Below are 13343 nucleotides of genomic sequence, written 5' to 3' on the forward strand. Positions count from 1 at the left end.
GCTATCACTTTAACTGTACCATTAACTGCTGCTATCACTTTAATTGTACCATTAACTGTTGCTATCACTTTAATTGTACCATTAACTGTTGCTATCACTTTAACTGTACCATTAACTGCTGCTATCACTTTAACTGTACCATTAACTGTTGCTATCACTTTAACTGTACCATTAACTGTTGCTATCTCTTTAATTGTACCATTAACTGTTGCTATCACTTTAATTGTACCATTAATTATTCACTTTAATTGTACCGTACTTCTGCTATCACTTTAATTGTTTAATTGTACCATTAACTGTTGCTATTACTTTAATTGTACCATTAACTACTGCTATCACTTTAATTGTACCATTAACTGTTACTATCACTTTAATTGTACCATTAACTGCTGCTATCACTTTTAATTGTGCCATTAACTGCTGCTATCACTTTAATTGTACCATTAACTGCTGCTATTACTTTAATTGTACCATTAACTGCTGCTATCACTTTAATTGTACCATTAACTGCTGCTATCACTTTAATTGTGCCATTAACTGCTGCTATCACTTTAATTGTACCATTAACTGCTACTATCACTTTAATTGTACCATTAACTGCTGCTATCACTTTAATTGTACCATTAACTGTTGCTATCACTTTAATTGTACCATTAACTGCTGCTATCACTTTAATTGTACCATTAACTGTTGCTATCACTTTAATTGTACCATTAACTGTTGCTATCACTTTAATTGTACCATTAACTGTTGCTATCTCTTTAACTGTACCATTAACTGTTGCTATCACTTTAATTGTACCATTAACTGCTGCTATCACTTTAACTGTACCATTAACTGTTGCTATCTCTTTAACTGTACCATTAACTGTTGCTATCACTTTAATTGTACCATTAACTGCTGCTATCACTTTAATTGTACCATTAACTGTTGCTATTACTTTAATTGTACCATTAACTGCTGCTATCACTTTAACTGTACCATTAACTGTTGCTATCTCTTTAACTGTACCATTAACTGTTGCTATCACTTTAATTGTACCATTAACTGCTGCTATCACTTTAATTGTACCATTAACTGTTGCTATCACTTTAATTGTACCATTAACTGTTGCTATCTCTTTAACTGTACCATTAACTGTTGCTATCACTTTAATTGTACCATAAACTGTTACTATCACTTTAATTGTACCATTAACTGTTGCTATCACTTTAATTGTACCATAAACTGTTACTATCACTTTAATTGTACCATTAACTGTTGCTATCTCTTTAACTGTACCATTAACTGTTGCTATCACTTTAATTGTACCATTAACTGTTACTATCACTTTAATTGTGCCATTAACTGCTGCTATCACTTTAATTGTACCATTAACTGTTGCTATCACTTTAATTGTACCATTAACTGTTGCTATCACTTTAATTGTACCATTAACTGCTGCTATCACTTTAATTGTACCATTAACTGTTGCTATCACTTTAATTGTACCATTAACTGTTGCTATCACTTTAACTGTAGCATTAACTGTCGCTAGTTACAAGACTAGCGGGCTCAGTTACATGACTAGCGAGGTCATCCTAAAACTATATCTTGTGCTTGTGAGACCTCACTTGGATTATGCAGTTCAATTCTGGTCACCGTATTACAGAATGGATATAGAATCCGTAGAAATAATTCAGAGAAGAATGACAAGAATAATCATGGGCATTAAGAACCTTGAGTACAGAGACAGGTTAAAGCATCAACCAGGAGTGAACTCGTAACAATGGTTTTAAATTAGACAAATTTAGATTTAGGCGCGAAATAGGTAAACATTGGTTTGGAAATAGAGTAGTGGACGAGTGGAACAAGTTACCAAATATCATCATTAACTCGAATACGCTGGATAGCTTCAAACATAGGTTGGGTGCTTATATGAGCAATAGGGGTTGGCTGTAAATGGGGCTGCCCAGTATGGGCCAATAGGCCCGCTGCAGTTTCCTCCATTCTTATGTTCTAACTGTACCATTAATGTCACTGTAACTGTATCAATAACTGTCACTGTCACTAACTGTACTATTAACTGTCGCTGTCACTGTATCAATAACTGTCACTCGCTGTAACTGTACCAGTAACTGTCGCTGTCACTGTAACTGTATCGATAACTGTCACTGTCACTTTAAATGTACCATTAGCTGTTGCTATCACTTTAACTGTACCATTAACTGTCGATGTCACTGTAACTGTTCCATTAACTGTCGCTGTCACTGTAACTGTACCATTAACTGTCGGTGTCACTGTAACTGTACCATTAACTGTCGCTATCACTGTAACTGTACCATTAACTGTCGCTGACACTGTAACTGTACCATTAACTGTCGCCGTAACTGTAACTGACAACATCTTACAAAACAGGTAGACACGGAGCTATGAGTGTATCAGGTGCAAAGGACCTAACCTAACCTAACCCCTTTCACCCTGAACCAGTCTTTCACCCTTAACTCACACTAATCCGTGCCCTCTCCCCTAACCTAACCACTTATCATTAATCCTCTCACCTTAACTTTACCCTAACCCAACACCTCACCCTAACCCAGAACCTTTCACCCTTAATCTTCACCCTAACCCAGACCTCTCACCCTTAACTCTCTAGAACAAGAAGGAAGCAGCAAGGGCCAATATCTACACTAATGATTATCAAGAGAAGAGAAGAGAAGAGAAGAGAAGAGAAGACAAGAGAAGAGAAGAGAAGAGAAGAGAAGAGAAGAGAAAGAGACGTATGAGAGACTAGCAGCCCCGGGGATGATACAACTTGAGCGGCTAAGTTTTCCTATGTTGATTTCGTTAAAGAACTCGAGGGGCGATGCAGAGGAGGTGAGGAGGAGGGGGAAGGGAGGAGAAGGTGGGGAAGCAGGGGAAGAGGGTGGAGTGGAAGGACAGGGGAAGGGGGAGGGAGGAGGAGGTGAGGAAGAGAGAGGACTGGAAGAGGCAAGGTGGGGTGGGGAGGAAAGGAGAGGGAGGTGAAGGGGGAGATACACTAGGGAAGGTAACCAATAAAAATTTTGTCCGGAATCGATGCTAGCACACACGACCGGTTGCCATTGGCTGCCATGACACCAGTTGCTAAGGACTGTCCGGTTACCTTGGCGTGAAAGTTATCATGTGCCATACGTCATTGACCCTTATATCGGTTGCCATAGTGTGGAAGTTGCCATGTCCGGTTGCCACAGGCTTTATGCCATTATTAGCAACGAACTTACTAACCTGTCGTGGTCTGAAAGCTATCACGTGCCATGCGTAATGCCATGCGTTACCACTTAACTAACACAAGTTGCCACACACACAGACTACCAAATACCGTCGACCAACAATAGCCATAAGCTACCAACTACCACAAGCAAGTTGCCATAATGAGAAAGCCATGGCAACGAATGACTGCCACACACACAATGATGGCAAGACGCCCCCGGCACTAAAATACCCCCAAACTTGCAGAAAATACCGAGTTAATCCGACGACTGTTTTGCTGAAATTCCTCGAGAGAGATCTGTCCACACCCCAAGGTGATCCGTGAAGAGTACACATTATTATTATTCTTTATTATTATTATTATTATTATTATTCTTTATTATTATTATTATTATTATTATTATTATTATTATTATTATTATTATTATTATTATTATTATTATTATTATTATTATTGCCTTCTTGTTGATTTGAAATGTCATGAGCAATATAACTTCTGGTGTGTGTGTGTGTGTGTGTGTGTGTGTGTGTGTGTGTGTGTGTGTGTGTCCTAAAGGTTACAGAGGTGTACTGTATGTAAATAGGTTAACCTTTAGGGAGTCTTTAAAGCCATTTATATTCATATGTTGGTTAATACTACTAATACAGTAATAATAATAATATGCCCACAAACGCTATACAGAGCATTCAACAAAATTTTACACAGAAGCTATACAATTAACAGGTGACTCACACTACATTGCTGTACCTATAGCTATTTTATATCCTAACTCTATACATATACCCATACATACATACATACATACATACATACATACATACATACAAATCAACATTTTACTCTGACTTACACAGCCTGGTACGGTGCACACACACATCCTTGCGCACCTCCGTTAGAAACTCTCCCCTTAACATCACTCTTCCAAGATCTATACAAACTGGCTGTCTCTTTAACTTTCTGACACGTAAACCAGGAAACAAGTTATCGTCTCAGACGGATCTTTTGTTGTAACACCTATAGATTAGACACCTCAGTTTGTTTCACCTAAAGATTAACCACCCGAACGTTACCTGAAGGATTAGGTTAGGTTTAAGTTAGGCAAGGTTTAAGCTAGGGTGTTGCAAATTTCTTACGTCATTTGCCTCTGTCTATCCAGCAGTAATTGGGTACCTGGATGCGAATTATTCCTCGACACGGTAATTCAGCTGGTTGTTGTGTTGGCGACAGCTTCAATACCTTAAACAAATTCACGCCTAGTTGGCCATAGGGCCGCCCCCCCCCCCTCCCCCTCGAGCACGAGAGACAAATATTAATCTTCGGGTGATCACTTTTATTAACAGTAATATTAAATAGTTGCGCATTGAGAGGATTCCAGAATCGGACAGAGGGTGACGGGGCAAGGTACTCAGAGATACACTCACCCTGCAGGCCTTGGCTCGTACAGATAGTGATCATCAGTTGACTGTGTGAAATGTTATGCAGTGTTAATCAGAGTGTGTGGTAATTGTCTGGTTTATACACGCTGAAGGACGGACAGACGGGCACTACCATCATCTTCATCATTATTAAATATTATTATTATCACTATTACCATCATCATTATTGCAGTAAGGCTTTAAGTAAGATCCAACATACACAGGCATCACCAACACTAAGCTGTGATACATGTGGGTTCATTTACATTTATTTTCCCCAAATCCTTCTTAACGAAGGAAAAAAAAACCCGGTCCTAAAAACAACATAAATATTTGGTTTTATTCCCCAGAACAAAATCAGGTTTTTTCTCGTCAGCTCCCAGCACCGTCACGCTCTCAGCTCCTCCACTCTGCTTTATGTAACAAGACTCGGAGCTAGAGGTCAGTGTACAGTACTTCCACATATATAATTCACAGACTGTTTTTACGTACTGTTGATTAGTTTCTACTTTATTTTTAAACTTTAATATGCATAAAAAAATAGTAAATGCACACACACAAACACACCTAGAAAAAGTGCAAAAGAGGGCATGCAAGATTATTCTCTCCCCTTCCTACTCCACATATCAAGAAGCGCTCAACACACTGACCCTTTCGACTCTCACTGACCACCACCACGACCTCATCTGCAAATTTGGTAAGAAGCTTCTATACCATCCTCGACACCGGCTCCTACTACCACCTGAGATCCCTTGTCCGAGAATTGCTGTTCGACACCACAACCGCATCCAGCCCATACGTGCACGAACTGATCGCTATAAGAACAGCCCAGTCCCAACCATTGTAAAAATTATCAATAACTTGTAATAAACCAGTGTATTCACTCCCAGAAAACACTACTCCTTGCACTGTCACTATGTTGAAATGAACTGTAGTTTGAGCTTTTCCCCATCTAGTTATTATGTCTTATTTGTGTCACTTATGTTACTTGTATATTATTTGTAATTCGAAACCCATTCCCCAAATATGTAACTGTATATTTTCAGCCTTCTGGCTGCCAAGCTCTTTCAATAAACCGTTAATTATTATTATTATTATTTTACTTATATTTTCAGCCTTCTGGCTGCCAAGCTCTTTCAATAAACCGATAATTATTATTATTATTATTACTATTATAATGCAAATAAAAACTGAACTGGATATTCTTAGACATCATATATTATCGGAAACAATAAAGAAATATATATGATAATATTTACATCGGGAGGGAGAGAGAAAAACCAAACATACTGTATCGAAACACATTTACATGAATTACCATCCCTGGGACCCCTGGGCTGTGTTCTCGGAAGGAAACTCTTCAAAAATAATGCCAGGAACTACTTTATGGAGGCGGCGGCAACGTCAACATCTACCGACATGTTACCTATATTTCTTCTGATGTTTGAAGATATCGTACTCAAGGGGTTTAGTTATTGTACTCGAGGGGTTTAGTTATCGTACTCAAGGGGTTTAGTATACTCAAGGGGTTTAGTTATTGTACTCGACGGGTTTAGTTATCGTACTCAAGGGGTTTAGTATACTCAAGGGTTTAGTTATTGTACTCGAGGGGTTTAGTTATTGTACTCGAGGGGTTTAGTATACTCAAGGGTTTAGTTATTGTACTCAAGGGGTTTAGTTATTGTACTCAAGGGGTTTAGTTATTGCACTAAAGGGGTTTAGTTATTGTACTCAAGGGGTTTAGTTATTGTACTCAAGGGGTTTAGTTATTGCACTCAAGGGGTTTAGTTATTACACTCAAGGGGTTTAGTTACTGTACTCAAGGGGTTTAATTATCGTACTCACGGGGTTTAGTTATTGTACTCAAGGGGTTTAGTTATTACACTCAAGGGGTTTAGTTATTGTACTCAAGGGGTTTAGTTATTGTACTCAAGGGGTTTAGTTACTGTACTCAAGGGGTTTAATTATCGTACTCAAGGGGTTTAGTTATTGTACTCAAGGGGTTTAGTTACTGTACTCAAGGGGTTTAATTATCGTACTCAAGGGGTTTAGTTATTACACTCAAGGGGTTTAGTTACTGTACACAAGCGACCCCAGACTGTTCATATACAGACCAACACATAACCGTGATGGATGGAGACCAGTGGAATATTTTCTTTAATACTTTTTAATTCCATATACGTATTGTATTTTTGTTTGTTTATTTTTCACGTTTGTTTCCTACTTTTTCACATTTGTTTTGTTTATTTTTCATGTTTGTTTTGTTTATTTTTCACATTTGTTTTGTTTATTTTTCATGTTTGTTTTGTTTATTTTTCATGTTTGTTTCTTTAGTTTTTGTTTTATCTTTATTTTTCACATTTGTTTATTTATTTTTCATGTTTTTTTCTTTATTTTCTGTATTTTCATGTATTGTTTGTATTAAGTTAGCACAGCATTGGATATATTTTCTCTGCCCCCAAACTGTGTTGATAAGCGAGGTGCACAGAGATGGTCTACGGCGGCTCTCTCGTTTACATAAGCTCTTGATTTACACATGTTCTGGCGCCGCATAAATCACTCTGCTTGTTACTAAAACAGTAAACATGAACCACGCTAAGAATTATCCTCCCGCTAGTTTATTTCACCTGATGATTAAACACTCTAACATTAACTGTGGGGTTAGGTTAGGGTGATTAACCATAAGGTGGATTAAACTAGGTGTGTTTAATATACAGTGTGTTCCTTAAACATTACTGCATGATACTAAATCCTGACAGACAAACATAAATGGGTAAAACACACACACACACACACACACACACACACACACACACACACACACACACACACACACACACACACACACACACACACAGTCCCAAGTACAGTCAGGTGGTCCTCGGGAGGTGCTGGCCAATGTACGTACGCCTAACTAAAAGTTCTCTCTGTCAGTGAGTGAGTGAGTGAGTCAGTGAGTCAGTGAGTCAGTCAGTGAGTCAGTCATGGTATATATAAATATTCTACCAATTTTGCCAAGATGAAGGCAAACTGCTATACACTCTGAACACAAGTACAACCTTAACTTGGTATACAAATGCAACAAAATAAGACTGACAGGATCAATTTGAACTGACTGATGCATTAACAATAGACTACCTCGGTGTCTGAGTCTCACACACACACACACACAAGCACACACACACACACACACACACACACACACACACACACACACACACACACACACTAACAAGACTTCACCCTAACTGGATATGTTCTCTCGATCTTCAGTCACAAGGGGAGGAACCTAATGTAGGAACTGGCCCCATGACCACCTCTAACACCTGCCATGAAGTTGCATGACAATAACACTATATTTGAGTTGTTCAGGAGGAGCAGGAGGAGGTGTGGGGGAAAGAAGGAGGGGGAGGAGCGAAGGGTAGAATGTGGAAGAGGAAGGAAGGAAGGATGGGTGTAGGTAGGAGGGAAGGATGAGGTAGAAGAAGAAGAAGGGAACGATGGAGTGTGGAATAGGAGGGAAGGATGGGGTGTGGGGGAGGAGGGAAGGAATAGGGTGTAAGCGGAGGAAATGACGAGGTAGGGGAGGAGGGAAGGATGGGGTGTGGGGGAGGAGGGAAGGAGGAGGGTAGGGGGAGGGGCATCACGTCACCTCAGGGGTTCATAACTGACAATAAGAGCTGTGTTTGGCTCTTAACATGTTAGTAAATGGGATGGGAGGGAGGGGAGGTCAGGTGAGAGGAGAAAGAGGCGTAGAGGCGGTAGAAGACATAAATGGAAGAGGAGGAGGAGGAGGAGGAGGAGAGGAGGATATCTGTGGAGGAGAAGGTGGAGGAGGAGGACGAGGGAGGAGAGAATACGAGTGGAAAAAGGAGAAGATATCAGGGGGTGGAGGAGGAGGAGGAGGGAGGAGGAGGAGGAGGAGGAGGAGGAGGATGGGGGATAGAGAAGAAAGAAGGTACAAAGAAAACTGCGGAGAATGGAAAATAAGATTCGTGTTTACGTTCGCACACAGACGTGGTCGGAATTCGCCTGGAGTTGACTGATTGCCTGAATATCTGCCTGGCGGACTAACTAGCTGATTAACTGACTGATCGACTGACTGGCTGATTAACTGACTGATCGACTGACTGACTGAATAACTGACTGACTAATACACAGACTGACTGACTTGACTCCTATTTACCTGCCTAGGAAGATAAAACTCTAGACTGTCAACAAAGACTCGTACATGTAATAGAACACACACACACACACACACACACACACACACACACACACACACACACACACACACACACAGTCACTGAAGTTGGTCGACGTGAACAAAGTTAAAAAAAAACACAAAATTAGAAAAACGAAATAAAACCAAATCTAAACAGACAAACTACACTACGACTGTACCTTAATTTGATACATTCACTTAACACCAGTTTATGGAACAAAATTAACGCGGAAACAAAATAAAAAATCTTTGGAAAGAATCTGTAACGAAATTTTTGTCCGTGTTAAGTGGAAGTATCTAGTTAAGGTGTAGAGAGTGAAGTGGAATTTTTCCCATTACATTATTATTTTTGGGGGATTTTCTTTGGTGTGTGTGTGTGTGTGTGTGTGTGTGTGTGTGTGTGTGTGTCTGTGTGTGTGTGTGCGTGTGTGTGTGTGTGTGTGTGTGTGTGTGTGTGTGTGTGTGTTTTCTCTTTCTTTTTGAGCTTAAATTCAACTAGTTTGACCTGTTATTGTGTCAGTATTAGTTCCCCTGCCATTTATCTCACTGCCATTGTTACGCTACCCTTCCCTAACTGTCATTGTTACACTGTCATTGTTACACTGCTCCTTGTCTCGGTCATTATTTCACTGTTATTGTTTCACTGTCATTGTTACGCTGCCCTTGCCTAACTGTCATTGTTACACTGCCCTTGCCTAAATGTCATTGTTACACTGTCATTGTTACACTGTCATTGTTTCAGTCACTATTTCACAGTCTATCGAATAATGCATCTAATTATCACATACAATGAGGGGGCGAGTTTGCATTATATATAAATTGTTTCATAGGCAAATTTATTATCATCGCCACAAAAATATAAATAAAAAATAAAAAGGATAAAAAAAAAAGCCGAAGAACTAACAAGACGAAGGGGGAAGTGAAGCAGAAAGGAATAAAGGAGGTGAAGGAGAAATTAAGAAGAAGTATTGCTTGTTTTCATGTACTGTATGTGTGTGTGGTCAAGAGGTCAAAGTTTTCTTAATAACCCCTTGAGTATGACGATTGAAATTGACGACTGAATTCCTTTGAGTACAATGATCTATACTCTTGAGTACAATAAGATTGTACTCAAGGGGTTAAGTCATCGCACTCAAGACGTCATATCATTGTACTCAAGAGGTCAAGTCATCGTTACTCAAGGGGTCAAGTCAGCGTATTCAATGGGCTGTCATCGTACTCAAGGGGTCAAGTCAGCGTATTCAATGGGCTGTCATCGTACTCAAGGGGTCATATCATTATACTCAAGGGGTCATATCATTGTACTCAAGGGGTTAAGTCATCGAACTCAAGAGGTCGTCATCGCATTCAATGGGTTTAGTCATCATACTCAAAGGGTCAACACATCGGACTCATGGGGTCAAATCACCGTACTCAAGGGGTCAAATCATCGTACACCAAGGGGTCATATCATTGTACCCAAATAATCGCACTCAGGGGACAATTTATCGTACTCAGAGGACTCACCACATTCCCCAACAAGTCAAACGTTTACACAAGAACAAAAAAAATAAATAAATAACAATAAATATGAATAAATACAATAAAATAAATAGAGTGGAGTCAGAAAATCCATGATGGCTGTTGACACGGGAGGGAGGGAGGGTGAGGTATTCTCTGGTCACGGACACTACTCCTCCTCCTCCTCTGGCCCTGATCACGGACACTCACTACCTCCCCACTGGCCCTGATCACGGACACCTCCCCCCCACACACACACACATGCTAACTGACGATGTTTGTCTTCCAATTTTCCTCACTATGAAAACACAGGTTCGAGGAAATGTTTGTTTTGGTTACACATTTTTATTTATTTATTTTTATTTTATTTTTTTTCTGTTTATTATTGATTTTCTGTACGGGGAAACTCGCTCCTGATAATGTTACAATGTGTTGCGTTGCGTTGCATTGTGATGTGTTGTGCTATGCTGTGATGTGTTGTGCTATGCTGTGCTGTGTTGTGCTATGCTGTGCTGTGTTGTGCTATGCTGTGCTGTGGTGCATTATCAGATGGTCCTATTCTATACTGGCTCATATTTCTACCTACTCCCGTCGACGGATTGCCTTGAATAGAACGGTCTGTCTGACTGTCTGACTGCACCGTGTATATAATTGACGTACACACACACACACACACACACACACACACACACACACACCTATTAAGAGTTTAGGATCGATAGGTCAAAGGTTCAAGGTCACCCCAACGTTAATGGTTAAGTCATGGTTAAGTTAAAAAGTAAAATACCAAAGGATGAATTCAAACGTAAGGGTCAAGGTCAAAGCTATGAAAAAAAATAAGGGCACTCCCGACGCTGTTTGACACTTGGGTTGAGTAGTGTCCAGTTAACCACTTTCCTTTATTACACTTTGTTGGGAAAAATGTCCTCGCGAGTATTAGTGTAATGCATCTGGCCTCCAGGACACCAGAATTTGTCATGAGAAATTTAAGCATGGGAGAATTTGAGTCATGGTTATTGTAGTCGTGGGAATTTCGCCATAATGATGTGGTGGTGTTGGTTATTCCTCCTACACACACACAAAGACACACACACACACGCACACACGCACGCACGCACGCACGCACGCACGCACGCACGCACGCACGCACACACACACACACGCACTACACAATTCTCCAAAAAACTGTGAGACGCCCAGTGAGCCCAAATTAAATAAAAATTAGTCGTGAGATTATTATTACATATGAATAAAAAAGGAGTAAAAATTATCAACATGTCTCGCACTTGAACATAAACTTTAGGCTAAAGGTTAATGGAAAATGGCCTTTAAAAAACAGCAATAATGATCGATTTTGTTTTTATTAGTCTTAGTCATTGAGTTAATATTGTGTTAATGTGTTGAGTTAAAGGAGTAATTAATTCTGTTGAGACTTGTATTAAATTGACTTATATTCGTCTTTAGGTTAAGGTATCAATTCTCCTTTCATTTTCACCATTTAAATACCCCCACCCAAAAAAAGAAAGAATTTCCTCCATGAAAAAAGAGAAAACAGAATTAGAATATCAAGTGAAGAAGACAATTGTTTATTTACATACACTTGAACACTATATTATTGAATGTGACACTGTCAAGGACTTCAGGCCACCTGACTTATTGTATCTTGAACTTTGTAATTACTACATTGAATCGGGGGTGCTTGAGGACATTCTTGCTGTTTATCCCAAATTTGCTAGCCCACACTGATTAGTCTTCAATTAGAATATGACGTCCAATGTATATGAACCTCTGTCCTGCCTGGCAGCGAACAGTGACATTACCCACATGAATCTGACCTATATATAGTGTCAATGAATATGATGCATTTCTTTGTGTACGAACCTCTGTCCTGCGTGGCAGTGAGAAGTGATACCACCCTCAGTGTCAAGGCCTGACTGAATTACTCAGAATTTTTCAAACTGTACAACAAGCTTTGAGCTTTGCCAATAAATTTGTTAAACTAAAAAATCAGTGACGAGACGGCACTGGGCGTCGTCTAATCCACGGCTGAGAAAGACAGTGTAGTGTTGAGGAGGTCATGGAGAGGCCGCCATCCCTCACCCAGCATTATCTTTAACACTCTAAAAAATGGTCTAGGCTCACTGTCATCGACCTGACGTGCCGGGATTATTGATGGCATCTGGGCACAGTTGGACCATGTATCTATTTCTCCCAGGGCGCGTCTCTCTCTCTCTCTCTCTCTCTCTCTCTCTCTCTGGTAGTGCAATGCTCTCATGTTTCTCTTTCTGGTAATATCATGCTCCCATTTGCGAGCGCGCGCGCGTGTGTGTGTGTGTGTGTGTGTCCGGTACACCCACACAGCACCTACGCCCACACCTCTATGATCTAGTGACACAGCTCACAGGCAAGATAGACAAGACAAATTCGCCGACAACATTGTCTTAACAGTTATCCTAAAACCAATCTTCGAATCGGATTAAATGCAGGTGCCTAATCACTGTAACAACTCCCAATCATAGGTTAGGTCTAACGAGAGTCCTCACCTATCTCCCCGTGACCAGCTTATAAGGGTCAAGTTGTAGTTGGGTAGATAAGGTACAATACAACAGAGGTGATCACTGAAGAACAGGTGACCATGGCAAGGACCTCTTATTTCACCAACTCTTTAACTCCGTCGTTCCACCTCCCTTTACACACACATATACACAAAATGGGTACTTACGTCGAGCCATGTACGGGGATGTTGGAGCAACCGGTGGGCGTGTGGGCGTGGGTGGCAGTGCGGTGGAAGGCAGGGTAGAGAGGGTCGTCTGGGTGGCCGTACTCTTCAAACACGCCCCACCTGTACTTGGCCCACTCCTGTACCAACACACGACCTACGGGCAGAACATCACATCAGTACACAGTCATGGGCATATTCTGGTAAAGGGCATATTCCTGGCATGGGCATTATTATTAATTAAAGACATTC

General features: G+C 40.3%; 1 protein-coding gene across 1 annotated transcript in view; it reads right to left on the reverse strand.

Moving 5' to 3' along the window:
* The window catches only part of LOC121869808 (calcium-activated chloride channel regulator 1-like), a gene marked incomplete at its 3' end in the record, with an annotated part of 206955 nt that overhangs the window by 120831 nt on the left and 72781 nt on the right, over positions 1 to 13343 (reverse strand). Inside the window, exon 3 of the mRNA XM_042371386.1 lies at positions 13095 to 13248. Coding sequence (XP_042227320.1) covers positions 13095 to 13248 — 154 coding nt within the window. The remainder of the gene's footprint in view (positions 1 to 13094; positions 13249 to 13343) is intronic.

This window comes from Homarus americanus, unplaced genomic scaffold (assembly GCF_018991925.1).
Source record: "Homarus americanus isolate GMGI-L3 unplaced genomic scaffold, GMGI_Hamer_2.0 scaffold29216, whole genome shotgun sequence".
In the NCBI taxonomy this organism is placed as follows: domain Eukaryota; kingdom Metazoa; phylum Arthropoda; class Malacostraca; order Decapoda; family Nephropidae; genus Homarus; species Homarus americanus.